Consider the following 13984-nt stretch of genomic DNA (forward strand, 5'->3'; position numbering starts at 1 on the left):
AATGCATTTTATTGATGCAAGCTATGAAATTGGCACAACTTCATACATTTTTGTTTCATCTTTTATCATCCAGTGATGTAGTATGATGCAAATAAATTATAGAGGCTCACATGGATGTAAACAGTTAGCAGTTATGATCACATGTCCCAAGTTCCTTTAAAGTGGAGGGGGGATTTTATAACCAGCATAGGTGAAAGGTAGAAGCTGAAGTTCTTTCCTCGCTATATTTCCCTCCGCTGTTGTCACCCAACTGTTTTTACCATCTGTTCCCTATCCAGCTGGCTTCAAATTCTAGAATTAATCCCTTCTGAAAGAAAAGCAGATGGGGCAAAAGAGTTTTAGGCAGGGAGAAGAAGTGCTTTTCCCTTCACTGTTTCTCTCAATCTCAAAGCTGTTGTTACAGTTTTCTTTCTTAATTAATATAATGTCCTAATCTGGCTACCCCAGTCTGGTCAGATCTTGGAAGCTAAGCAGGGTCAGCACTGGTTAGTATTTGGATGCAAGACCATCAAGGAAGTCCAGGGTTGTGGCACAGAGGCAAGCAATCCAAACTACCTCTGAATGCCTCTTGCCTTGGAACCCTATGAGTGGGCTGTAATGTGATGGCAAGACAAAGAAAAAAAGACAATAGCAGTTGGGAGAAGATATATCTGTGGCCCAGGCATATATTTGTAAAATAGGTATTTATTTGTAATATAGGTGGCCTTTTTGCCAGTGTGTTGGATTTTCATATGCAACTTCCTCACCTTTAATTTGGTTCACCCTAACTTTAATTGTTGGACTCACCCCTTTATTTTGGTTACTTGATTGATTAAAATCCTTCAGTAAATAAACAGCAATTTGTTTACAATTTACTGAAAGAACAGTATGAGTTTTTAAGGTTAAATCACATTATTGTTAAGACTGAAAGCACTGGACTAGCAGCCCATCTCTTTCTGTTTCTACATGTTTGGGGACTAGACTACCTGAATGTCTATTTCCTCCAATACTGTTCTACGTGGCAGTTAAATTCTGACTTCCAAACTCTTCTCTGTGTGTTCCTGCCTCCAGAGTTGAGGTGGATAGCAATTAGAGAGAATGTATTTTCAGTAGTGGCACATCACCATGGAATGACCTCCCTTTGAGGCTTGCCTGATATTTTATTTTATTTATTTTATTTTTATCATATTCTACCTTTTAGGCACCAGGCCAAAACATTTATTTTTGTTTACGATGCTTTTAACTAAGGGGTTTGATCTTCTTTTGCTGTTTTGTGTCCTGATTCTGACTGGAGGTCTGCTTAATGAATATTTTTATGCTGTTCTTATGCCCCTGGCATATATTTCATAGCTGCTGCTTCTTAATTGAAATTTTGATTTTTTACTCATAAGCCTCCTAGAGGAGGACTTTGAAGAGGTGGTACAAACATGTTCTAAATTGTGGTGGAATAGCCCAGCTTATGTGCAGCCTCTGTACTGTCTTGTTGTCCGAAATTGTCTGGGTACCAGTGGCAGTCCAAGGTCACCCGTCTGTCTTTCCCAACCCTCAGATTAGCTTTTCTCTCCCTCTTTTGGAAGCCTCTTTCAGCCATTGCCATCACATGGCCCTTGTAGGAATTACTCGCAGAGTGGACCAAGGCTTCCTACTTCTCTTCTTCATTTCCTTCTAAGGTCTCTCTTCATTCCTGTGTCTTCCCTATCCTGCACAGCTTATTTCACTTGTGCAACATTGGTGGACTAGCAGCTTGCCAACTGATTGTCCCATTCTTCTCCTAGGGCTATTTTAAAATAGTATATCCAAAATTGTGGATATCCACGTGGTACAGAGAACAACTTCCAGGATATAAAACATTTATTAAAAAGAAAACACATGCATTCATATTCTGAGCACAGAAATAGATTGAGCAAGGAATCCAAGAACAAAGTGTAAGCATGCAATTCCTCTGGCCCTCCCTCTGAACGTATCCTAGCTGATGTTTATCAAAGGCAGTTACAATAGTTTTAAATGGTTTCCATTACCTTGGAGTCTTTATTCAGACCTGCAGTTCCTCACATGGCAATGGTCACCTTCAGCAAAAGCTCAAATAGAAGGCTTCCTTCCTCCTAGATGGCATCAAAACCAAAGAGACGCTCCTGTTTGTACCAAGGAGTTTTATCATCTCTGTTTGCCCAGGGGCTAGATCAAATCAACAAAGCTTTTCCTGAAGTCTCCAGGAAAAGACCTCTATAAGATTTTCGACTGTCAAAACTCTGTTTCTTGCTAGATGTCACCTTTCCAGCATGGGGGAAGGAGGGATCTTGACTATCCCATTGTCTCCTGCTTGACAGCTGTTAGCACTTTTAAAGAGTGCTGAGGTGAGGCTGTTGAGCAATTGAATTAACTTCCCCCTCCTGCCTGTTCTCTGCCAGGAGAGAGATAATTTAAAAAAAAAACTAAAGGTGATGGTGTATTCAGTCCAAAGAAAAAATGTGTTTTCCTACATAAATAAAGATTCAGCTGGCTTCATAGTAAAAAGACTTTTGCATCTTTTGAAAAATTAAAATATGAGAGGATGAATTTACTCAATATTGATATTTAATTGTTGATCTAAGTTTTTTTTCCAAAATACTTGTTGCAGGGCCACTTATTTAAAACTATTTTCTGTGGGAAATATGTTTCACAGTGAAATTGTGTGAACATTTTTCATGTTTTCCAGTCACATAAACCAGAAAACCCAGTTTGAAAATCCAGTTTTGGAAGCCAAACGGAAAAAACAGCTGGGACAAACTGATGGAGGTCCTCCAATCGCAGGTATTACTTTTGAATGCCTCTGCCATTGCTACTATACATGCTTAAAGGAGTGTGCATTTAGGTATAGTCCCTTGTCCTTGTAGTGTTTTGTGCAAACATTTTAAAATACAAGCCTAATATAAGATTTAAAAATTGATTTAGAGCCAGAATTTTCAAATCTTTGGGTGTTAATTATGTAATCTTAGTAATGAACCATATTGTTCCTACTGAGATGTCTTAGGTGAGTATTAATGTTCCATAAGTCTGTATTGCCATAATCAGTTTAAAACATTCTAAAAAGCAGTGGTGCTAATCATTCTGTTGTATAACTAGACAGTAATTTGGAAATCTAGTTTCAGAATGAAAATGAAACAGTGGGTGGAAGGCTTCTGGCATACACATTTCTTCGCTCAGCTTTTAATAAGCAATTTGAACCTGACATGTTGGATGTTTTCAGTGCTAGTAATAACCATGATTTACTAGGACAGGCAAAATTAGTGATGTAAACTTTCCAAAAGGGGTAAAGCCATGAAAAAAAGGAGATTGTAAAAGGAGATTGTGGCTCAGCAGTAGAGCATCTGGGTCCAGGTCCAATCCCCCTGTATGACCAGTTAAAAGGATCGAGCTGTAGTCAGTAAATCTTTATTGTGGTTACAGACCAGCCTAAGGTACATAAAGTAAAGGATAAAATATATTACAGGGTTAAACAAAGTAAAACAGTTGATATGTATCTAAAAGGAATAAAAGCAAAACCTACTGGTAAAAGAAAAGTATTGTAATATAAAGAAAACAACATAAAAGCATAAATAGTAACAGAGAATAAAAACTTCAGACTTCAGCCTATTTTGAACATTTGTTCAGACCTTTATACAAATCTCCACCCACCCACCCACAAAAAATAAAGTTATTCTCTTTAAATGTGCCCTTCTGGGTCTTTGCTTCCCCTTCATAGTTAATCTTATTTTCTTTTTCTTGCAGTCAAATTTTAATATTAAATTGTAACTTGTTTAATTGTTTAGTTCTACAATAGTGACCAATTTTAGTTGGGTTCCTGATTTCTGGTTGTAATGGAATACTTTTTGCTTGTGTGCAGAACCAATGAAATCTTTCTTTACCCGAGACCCATCTCAGTTAATAGGAGCACTTATACGGACATCACTGAAAAAAAGCACAATGGGATTTGGCTTTACAATAATTGGTGGAGACAGGCCAGATGAGTTCCTCCAGGTAAAGAATGTTTTGAAAGATGGACCTGCTGCACAAGATGGCAAAATTGCATCAGGTGAGTTGGATGCACTCCATTAAAAATTATTTCTAAGCCTGAAGAAGTGAGTAGTACAGAAAGGGATTCCAGAAACTTTTAGGGAAAGGACAGAAATGCCAAATTCCAATGTCACATCCAGGCAAAAACCCAAATGTGCCAGCAGCCCATCAAATGAAGTGCCAGAAACTATGGCATTTTTGTAACCTCTGGGTTGCCCAAATGAGTCATAATCCAACATTATCCTCACCCCGCCCCCCCCCCCCGCCCCGTTTTCTCTTTCTTGCCCGAGGCCCTTCTCCAGGACACTGCCTTTCAGAGTGGCATTTGGCATGCCTAAATACAGACATTCTACGTAATTCCTTAAGACACACAGAGAGAGAGAGAGAGAGAGAGAGAGAGAGAGAGTATCTGACTATGGGAGCGACCCTATGCAGTGTTCAGCAGCTGAGCTCAAAGAAACAAAACAGTAGGTGGTTCTGATAATTTAGTAGCATTCTCTATGGTGAGGTTTCTGGGATGAATGTTAAATGGACTATGCATTTATGTATTTGATACCCTTTCTTCTAAGCATTTTAAAGTGCAGTTGTTTCTAGAATTAATTTTTAGTATTAACCATAGTACAAGGTGAGCAGAAGGATTTAGATAGTAATTATTTACAGTAAGATCATAAAGAAACCTTGAAAATCTGTGCTTGTAACTCAGAGTATTAATTGTTTACTCCTGTCTCTTTTATGTGCTTATTTAATCTTTCCATTTAGTCCTCAACTATACTCTTTCCACTGAAAAATTAAAGTACAGTTCTATATTTGTCACGTGCTGGACCTTCTTTGTCATAGAATGCTCCATTTAGGTTCAGTGCCTACATAGTTCTGCTTTTCCCCCTCAGTTCACCTTTTGCAGTCCCTTCTTCCCTTTTAAGAGGCTGAGCATTGGGCATCTCTGGCTCTGCCGCAGCATGAGGCTGGCTGTACTGTGGAGAAGATTCTGACTGATGCAAGAACACTCTTGGAAAGGTTGAAAGACCATGATAATGCTGCTGAGTCTCTCATAGACCAGTCCACTGTTTTGCACAAGCGGGTGGTGACCATGAAAGAGGCAGGCGTGGCTGAAAATTAGTTTCTGACTGTTATGTTTACAATACTTGAAAATGGCTTAATGAGCATTTTACCTTTGCTGACTGAGTTCATCTAAAGAGAATATCTACAGCTGTTTGATTTTAATACCTCTATCACTGTGTTACAAACTAAAACATGATCATTCTGCACGAATAAAATGTTTCATGGCTTATTATTTATTGAAGATTTTTATTCTGGATTTCTAGAGTTTGACTATATGAAACAGATCAGCTGCTGATTTTACAGTGCAATCCTAAACAGAATTAAACCATTGGCATAAAAATTTGCAACAGTAGCACTTCTAATCTCCTTCAGTTCAGCACTGATCTGGCAAACTCATATTATAATTAATTAACTCCACCTCCAATATCCTACTATTCCAGTGATGGCGAACCTTTTCGAGATCGAGTGCCCAAATTGCAACCCAAAACCCACTTATGTATTGCAAAGTGCCAACATGGCAATTTAACCTGAATACTGAGGTTTCAGTTTAGAAAAACGGTTGGCTCCGAGACATGCTTTACTCGGGAGTAAGCTTGGTGGTAGCTGGTGGCTTTGCTTTGCAACTCTTCCCATTGGTGAATCACGACCCTAGGAAGGTTTACTCAGAAGCAAGCCCCATTGCCAGCAACCAAGCTTACTCCCAGGTGAAGGATCACGCTTAAGTTCTTCGCATGAAAATCAGTGGGGTTTAACAGCACTTAACAGGGTTACCTACAGTGCCTCCCAAAACTAGGTCTTAGGTTTAATGCTAATAATTGAGCCCAGTGGCCCAGGCCAGCCTAGATGTGTGTGTGGGGGGGGGGACTCTGTTTGCACGTGCCCCCAGAGAGGGCTCTGAGTGCCACCTCTGGCACCTTTGTCATAGGTTCGCCACCACTGTACTATACCGTTTACACTCTTTGATATTTAACAGACTGAAGTAGATTTAAAACTAATATCATTTGTTATTTCAGCCTTTTGGCTTTTGGGACTCCAGTCTAAGACTAGAGTACATCACAGCTGCTGTAAATTCCTGCAGGATTTTCTAAATTTAGTTGCAAGTTTATCTTAGCCATGCATGACATGACATAACACCAGGCTTGTAGAGCATTGTATACTGTTTTTGTGTTATAGAAATGTTTATGTGGGCCTTTCTTAATCATTGTCTGTGTTCTAAAGTTATTTTATTGAGTACTTATCTATTTGAAATATTTATATATCTGCTTTTCCCCTGACCAAGTAAGAACCAAGGCAGACAACAGTAAAATGCCAGAAAAAAACATATCAAATATCAAAGTTAAAACATTAAAATGTTTTAAGAAACCACTGTGCATGAGTTCCCTTTGGCCCAGCTTTATACCACCCCAGATGTTTTGCAAAATAGCCTCACTGGATTGCCAGGAGAACAACTACCACCTTCACAAGTTTCTTCCATTCTTACTATGGAGTGCCCCCTGTGCCAGCTCTGGGTCAGAGCCTTCAGTCATCTTTCCTTCCCTTCACTAGTGGTTGTCTGCCTGGACTTCAGCCAGGTCTCTCACAGCTGTGCAAAAGGCCTAGGCCTCACACTCACTGTGCCCTAGGGCTGCCCTCACAGACTGGTGCTCTCCCATTCTCTTCCTCTCCGTCTTCTCTTTCCCCATTCTCCTTTTCCTTCCTTTTTTTATCTACCTTGTTTGCCTCCTTCCACTTGGCCAGAGCCTGTTGCCAGGTTTCTGTTGGCTCTTGGACCATCTGTCATGCCCTGCCAATCAGCAGTTTGGTCTCATGACCTGAGAGCCTGCCTGCCTCTTTCAGGGTTTGGGATGGTGCCTGGCCTGTGGTGGCGTTGGGCCACGTGCTGGCTTGGGCCTCTTTTTCTTGTCCTTGAGCCTTTCCCCGTCACCTTCTGTTCTGCTGCTGGGACGACTGGCAGTGACTTCTGTGGGGGCAGTAGCAACCTCCACCCACACCATATCCCCACCTTGTCCCTTATTGCCACTGACTCATAGCTCCCACAGATCAGCTGTTGGGCGGTGAGTCCAAGATGGGATGGAAGGTTTAGGACAATGGTGGAAGTCAGCTCCAGACACTTCCATTCTACATTAATTTTCAGGCGCACATTGTTCACCTTAAAATGCATACATTAATTTCAAAATGCACAAACCCTGTCATAATGGAAAACATCTGGACAGTCTCTAATTGTCCATTTGAGGGCAGGGTGCAAGGATGGGTGGTTCCTTCTTAGGAAAGAGGCTTTTTTTCTGGACTTATTTCAGTCTGGCTGTTGGTCAGGATTTAGAAGAGTCTGCTTTGGTTGAACTAGGTGGGGAATGTGACCCTTTAGTTCTACTGAAACCTGGGTGGCCTTCAGTAACACTGACCATGATATCCTTGCTGGGCTGGCTGTCAGTGCTGAGACCAAGGGGTATAGTGTTTTGATGGTTCAATATGGGAACCATCCTGTATGGGAGGCCAGCCCCAGACTATGGTGCTGGGGGTTCTTGCTCTGTCCCATATCCATTGGCCTGTGTGGTTCTGCAGGGTTCAATCTTACCCCATGCTACTTATCATGTACATGAAGCCACTGGGAGAGATCATCAGGAGATTTAGTTTGCCAATATGCAGATGATACCCAGCTCTTCCTTTCTTTTACATCTCATTCCAAGGTAGCTATTGATGTTCTAAACCAGTGCTTAGTTTCATTGAAACTTAATCCTGACATGACAGAGGTAGTCTAGTTTAGCAGAAAGGCAGACCAGGGGCTTGAGATCTCCCTGTCTTGGATAATGTTACACTCCCCTAGAAAAGCCAGGTTTGCAGCTTGAAGTTCTGCTCAATTTAGCATTTACCTTAGAAAATCAAGTGGCTGATGTTTTGGAGTGCTTTTGTCCAGCTTTGGCTGGTGTTCCAGCTGCACCTATTCCTGGCTCAGCCTGATCTAGCCACAGTGATCCGTGCCTTAGTTGTGTATAGACTGGGTTATTGCAGAGTATTTAGAGACTGCAGCTAGTGCAGAATGCTGTGGTTAAACTTCTGGTCAGGACCAGTTTCCAGTTTCATGTGACCCCAATCCTACAGCCGTTATTTTTCTTTCCAATCTGCTCTTGAGTCTATTCAAGGTATTGGTTTTGACCTTTGAAATCCTACATGGGTCAGTGCCTGACAGACCATCTTCTCCCATACTTTCCTGCTTGGGAACTAAGCTCACAGGGAGAGGCCCTCTTGACTGCCCCATTGATCAAAGAAGCTCATCTGGTATGAACACAAAAAGAAGGCCTTTTCAGTGGCAGACCCACAGTTATGGAATAACTGCCTCAGGGAAGCGCATCTGGCCCCCTTACTCTTTATCTTTAGGAGGCAGTTGCAAGTTTTATTCATGATGGAATTTGTCAATTCTTCTGCCTACCAGCAGTTTTAAATTGTTGATTTAAAGTTGTGGTTTTTATGTATTTTATTATTATTTACATTGTAAGCTGTCTTGAGTTACTATACGGTAGAAGAGCAGCTAGTAATTGTTTTAAACAAAAAAATAAATGGGAGAGCTGAAAAAATAATTTGTTGAGAAAAATCCCTTCCCTCCCCCAAAAAAGAAATTCCAATGCCATGATAGCTGGACCAAACTCAGCCACCAAGGGGGAAAGGGAGGGTCTTAACTAGGATATTATACTGAGCTTAGCATGTGCTTTGGCCTGAATTTGAGAGTGGAGACTCATTCTTGTGCTGAGTCTCAGACACATTCAGAAAGCAGCAAAATTGCTTCCTGGTTTCTGAGCCTCTCAGAGGTCAACATTGGTGAAGGAGACCTCTCATCATTCTCTAGGCTCCAAAGAAGGGCAGTGGTACTCAGTGGCGTTCCTGCCTAGGGACAGGGGGTACCCTTTGTCCCCGGGCGCCCCCCATTTGGTCACGTGGGGAGGCGCCAACATTTCAAGGTCGTTCGTGTGTTTTTAAATTTTTAAGTGTTTTTCACGTTCCGGCCTGCAGGGGGCGCATTTTTAAAGCTAGCAGCACCAAAAATTTCAGGGTACCATCCAGAGACTGTCCTGATGATACCACCCAAATTTGGTGATGTTTGGTTCAGGGGAAGCAAAGTTATGGACCCCCAAAGGGGTGCCCCCATCCCCATTGTTTTCAATGGGAGCTAACCTGAGATGGGGGCTACCCATTTGAGGGACCATAACTTTGGTCCCCCTGAACATAACTTCACCAAACTTGGGAGGCATCATAAGAATAGCTAACAGATGATACCCTGAAAATTTGGTGTCACTAGCTTTAAAAATACACCCCTTCCAGGCACCCGAAGACATTTGCCTAAGATTCTTTGTTTTGCAGTGACTTTGCTCCATTGTAGCCAATGGGGAATTTCTGAAATGTGTAGGCAGGCTGCACATTTTTTGAAGATAGAGGCACCAGACTTTCAGGGTGGCTCCAGGAGGGGCCTCCTGGTAATAGCATCCAAGGTTTGGAAACCTTTGCTTCTGGGGGGTTCAATTTTATAGTCCCAAGGAAGGCTTATTTTGTTTCCCCTGCTCCTGCACACTTGAAAACCTGTGGGCTGAGTTCTGCTCTCCAGAACTCTCTCCAACTCTCCCCCCCTGCCCACTCCAGAAGCAAAGCTCACCAAGCTTGGATGCTATTACTCAAAAGCCTCTTGGAGCCACCTTGAAAGTCTGGTGAAGATATTAAAAAATGTGCGGCCTGCCTCAGAAATTCCTCATTAGCTACAATGGAGCAAAGTCACTTCAAAACAAAGAATCTTGGGCAAATGTCTTGGGGTGCCCCTTTGCTGCCCCTGAACCAAACATCGCCAAACTCGGGTGGTATCATCAGGGCAGTCTTTGGATGATGCCCTGAAATCATGGTGCCACTAGCTTTAAAAATGCGCTCCCTGCAGGCTGAAAAAACACCAAAAATACCCCCCCCCCCAACCCAAATACCTTGCATTCGCATTTGTTCATAGTTGGGCAGGACATAATCAGACAATTTTTGTCCGAATGTGCCCAAATTTGCCCAGATTCCAGCCGAATATGGTATTTGTTTCATCTGAATCTCCAGCCCTCAAAAGTGATGCTGTTTCAGGGTGGGGGAGAATCCACCCCCAAACAGCATCACTTTCAATTTTGTTTTAACCGGGGACCCCAGTTTCTCCCTTTAAGGTAGATTTAAAAGAAGAATCTGAGCTCCCTAGTTTAAACACCATTGAAAGTGATGCTGTTTCCACTGAAGGTGTTTTGTGAGAGAGATGATGCGCTGACATTTGTTTGGTAAATGTTTTGCTGGGGGGGTGATTTGTGAGAGATTTACATGCTTAATACCCACTTGCACTGGCTTGGAGTTGTTTCTCAGGCTAACAACCTACCTCATAGGGTTGTTGTGATTAGGAAATTAGGAAAAGAGTTGGTGGGGAGAGAGCCATGTATGTTTTGATGGGAGTGGGAGGTGTTTTGTGAGCTGGTACAAAAAATCATTGTTTGGTCATGGTGGGGGAGGGTGGCCGCCCATACACCGGGCGGGGGGGGGGCCCAAACTCAGGTTTTGTCCCCGGGCGCCAGTTTGCCTAGGTACGCCCCTGGTGGTACTTGCCCAGATGCAAAAATGTGATTGCCTGTGCTAAGTTTGCAAGCGCATTTGTGGAATATCTGTGTGATCTATTTCCAAACTGTGTTTCAGATGTGCATTCCACTCCTACTTCTGTTAAAAAGCCAAATTGTTCCTTTTTGTGCTTGCTGCTAGAAGTAAAATACTAAATGGAAAAAGATTATAACAGCTTTGATATGTTGGAGGGCATAGTCTGGCAGAGTCCACACCGGCCAAAAACAGCGCCCCTGAAACAGTAAAAACATTGTCGCAGGGGTGTTGTTCGCACAACTGACCCCTCCACAATGAGGCTGTGCTCCCCCCACCCCCCCGGGGCGGAAACGGTGTTTCCTTGGGAAACAGCGTTTCCCTACTGGCGCTGTGGAAATGACACCAGGTTGGAGGCGCCACTTTTCGGCGCCTCCATTTTCCCTCACACTTACCTTCTTTCACTGCAGAGCTCCGCAGGGATGGGGAGGCACGCCCATGCCGCCCTTTGACCCCCTTTGACCCTCTGTGCGAAGGCACCCCTGCAAGCTGTGGTTACTCTGGAACTGCTCACACCTCAGTGTGCAAACGGCCCCAGGACTCCACCAGCATTATATATGCTGGTGGGACGCCGCTGTAGGGGCCTCTGTATATGATACCTTTTGATTATTTAGGAAAATTGATGTTGTTAATATTTCCCTGTGGCTGATTCTTACAAACAATTTAGTTAATTTTATTATTTGCAGCATTTGTATCCCACAGTTTAAAACACACATGATGAACTTTCATTTTAAAACTGTTAAAATCAACCCCACCTCAAACACATATAATTAAAATAATTTTAAAAACAGTTAAAATGCGTACAAAACCAGAATTAAAATACATACAAAATATAAAAATGTTGTTTAGGATAGGGGAATCAATGAGGGAATTCCAAATGAAACAAAAAAAAATTTCAGCTGCTGGCAGAAAATGGCAGCAGAAGGGGACACAAATCTTCCTGAGGAAAAAGTTCTAGAGCATTGGTGCCATGACCAAAAAGGCCCTCCTATGGATTTCCACCTGCCTAATTTCAGAACTCATGGGCAACCGAAACAGGGTGACCAGATGACTATAGTGATTGGACAGGTTCATAAGGGATTAGGTAGTCCTTCAGATATGTTGGTCCCAAACCATATAAGGCTTTGAAGATAAATACCAGCATATTGAATTATGCTCGGAACCAAATTGGGAGCAGTTGTAGATGAGCCAAGTATATGGTCCATAAGACCCATTCCAGTCAACATCTTGACTGCAGTCTTCTGTTCTAAAGTGTTCCAAACACTTTTCAAGGGCAGCCCCACATAGAGCACATTGCATTAATCTAATCTTGATGTAACAAGGGCATGCATCAGGATCGAGAACTTTTCTACCCAGGAAAGGCTATAGCTAGATAACCAGTTGAAGCTAGTAAAAAGCATTCCTCACCACAGCTGCCACCAGTTTAACTAGCAGCAGTCCTGTTCCTTAAAGGGGAAGGCAGCCCCATCTAGAATAAGTGACATCATAAATTCCAGGTCAGACCTTCCACCCACCAGTAGCACTTCCATCTTGTCCTTACAGGTTAATTCTGGCCTCTTTATTTCCAGTAACTTTAGTTAGCTCTTTGTAATTGTTTCACTTTCTTATATATGTGAGTGATTCACCTGTCTGAAACAGTGTCTAGAATTTCCCAGAAACCTGGTAAGGCATCTGTCTTCCTCTCAGCTGCAAAGTGGTGACCACCCTGACTGTGCCTTTAGGGGCTAGGCAAACACCTCTCTCTCCTTTATTTTCAGACTGGGTGCAAACCCAGCAGCAAGAGAACATTCTGCGTGAGTCATTCTTTACAGCAATCTTTTTCTATGTGTTGAGATATGGATTTCCCTTCCCTTCCATCTGTAGTTAGAAGGGCAATGCTCCCCCCCCCTTTTTTTTTTGTTCCTGAAAGTTATTTTGTTCTCCATAATTCCCTGTGCACCTAATTATTCTCTGTCATACTCAGTGGATGTTTTAGGTCTTTAAATCAAAAGAATTGTGAACATATACACAGAAAAGAATTACGGAGACAATAAGTTGATTGAATTCCAATGTTGATTACCAAGAGTGGTGGTTATAAACTTGTCCATCATTTGTAAGGAATGTGATTTGGCAAATTTGTAGAGGCCAATGCAAACTGACTTTCCTTCGTGCAAGAATTGCAAATATGTGTGCTACATACTTAATTTGTTTTCTTCCAAACCAGAATTTTTAATGAAGTATGTCAATATGAAAAATCTTAATGTGAGAGACTCTGGCAAGCCGGTACTAGAGGAGAAATCTGATGCATTTTTGATTGGGTTAGACTGGTTTATTCAATGAACTACAGCATATGGGATGGCAATTCCCTTGATCTGCTTCAGATTTATATATTTAGAGCTATTTGTTCTTAACAGATTAAACACAGTAGGAAATCCTTCTTTTGTAACATATGTGCAAGAGGGAATGGTGCAATCTCTGACTGTATTATTCTGAGTTGATACCACTTTTCTTTGATGAGGTTACTAAAAAGATGCTGAGTATTCTGAAGTATAAAAATGTTTTTATTTATTTTCACAATGTCCTATTCATCTTTTTTGTAGGAGATGTCATTGTAGACATAAATGGTACATGTGTCCTTGGCCACACCCATGCTGATGTTGTCCAGATGTTTCAGTTAGTTCCTGTCAACCAGTATGTGAATATGACTTTGTGTCGTGGATACCCACTTCCTGATGAAAATGAGGACCGTGTTGTAGACATTGTTACTGCTACTCCCGTCTTAAATGGTCAACCAATACCAAAAGGAGATACCTGCATTATCAATCAAGAGTTAATACCTGGAACAGTGGTTTTGGACCAGAATGGAAAACCAGGACATATTTTAGTCAATGGTCGTCTGAATGGCCCTTCAACAGACCTTGGTGAACAGAGGGCATCAGTATCTTCTTCAGGATGCTCTCAGGCAGAACTGGTTACAATTCCTCTAATCAAGGGCCCTAAAGGGTTTGGATTTGCAATAGCTGACAGCCCTGCAGGGCAGAAGGTGAAGATGATTTTAGACAGCCAGTGGTGCCATGGTCTTCAGAAAGGAGATATTGTTAAAGAGATTTATCATCAGAATGTGCAGAACTTGACACATCTCCAGGTGGTAGAAGTGCTAAAGCAATTCCCGATTGGAGCAGAAGTCCCACTTCTTATCTTAAGGGGAGGTGGGTAAAGATATTTTAAGTATCTTAAAATGTAGATATTTACAAAATCCCTCTTTATGCTTCTTGTAAAACATTGAGTT

At 41.9% G+C, this 13984-nt stretch overlaps 1 protein-coding gene across 7 annotated transcripts in view; it reads left to right on the forward strand.

Annotated features, from left to right (window-relative positions):
- The window catches only part of MAGI3 (membrane associated guanylate kinase, WW and PDZ domain containing 3), a 204678-nt gene that overhangs the window by 129291 nt on the left and 61403 nt on the right, over positions 1-13984 (forward strand). For all 7 annotated transcript variants that reach the window (XM_048498947.1, XM_048498949.1, XM_048498948.1 and 4 more), the window contains exons 8-10: positions 2675-2769; positions 3842-4030; positions 13296-13904. In XM_048498947.1, coding sequence (XP_048354904.1) covers positions 2675-2769; positions 3842-4030; positions 13296-13904 — 893 coding nt within the window. The remainder of the gene's footprint in view (positions 1-2674; positions 2770-3841; positions 4031-13295; positions 13905-13984) is intronic.

Source organism: Sphaerodactylus townsendi, linkage group LG05 (assembly GCF_021028975.2).
Source record: "Sphaerodactylus townsendi isolate TG3544 linkage group LG05, MPM_Stown_v2.3, whole genome shotgun sequence".
Classification (NCBI taxonomy): Eukaryota; Metazoa; Chordata; class Lepidosauria; order Squamata; family Sphaerodactylidae; genus Sphaerodactylus; species Sphaerodactylus townsendi.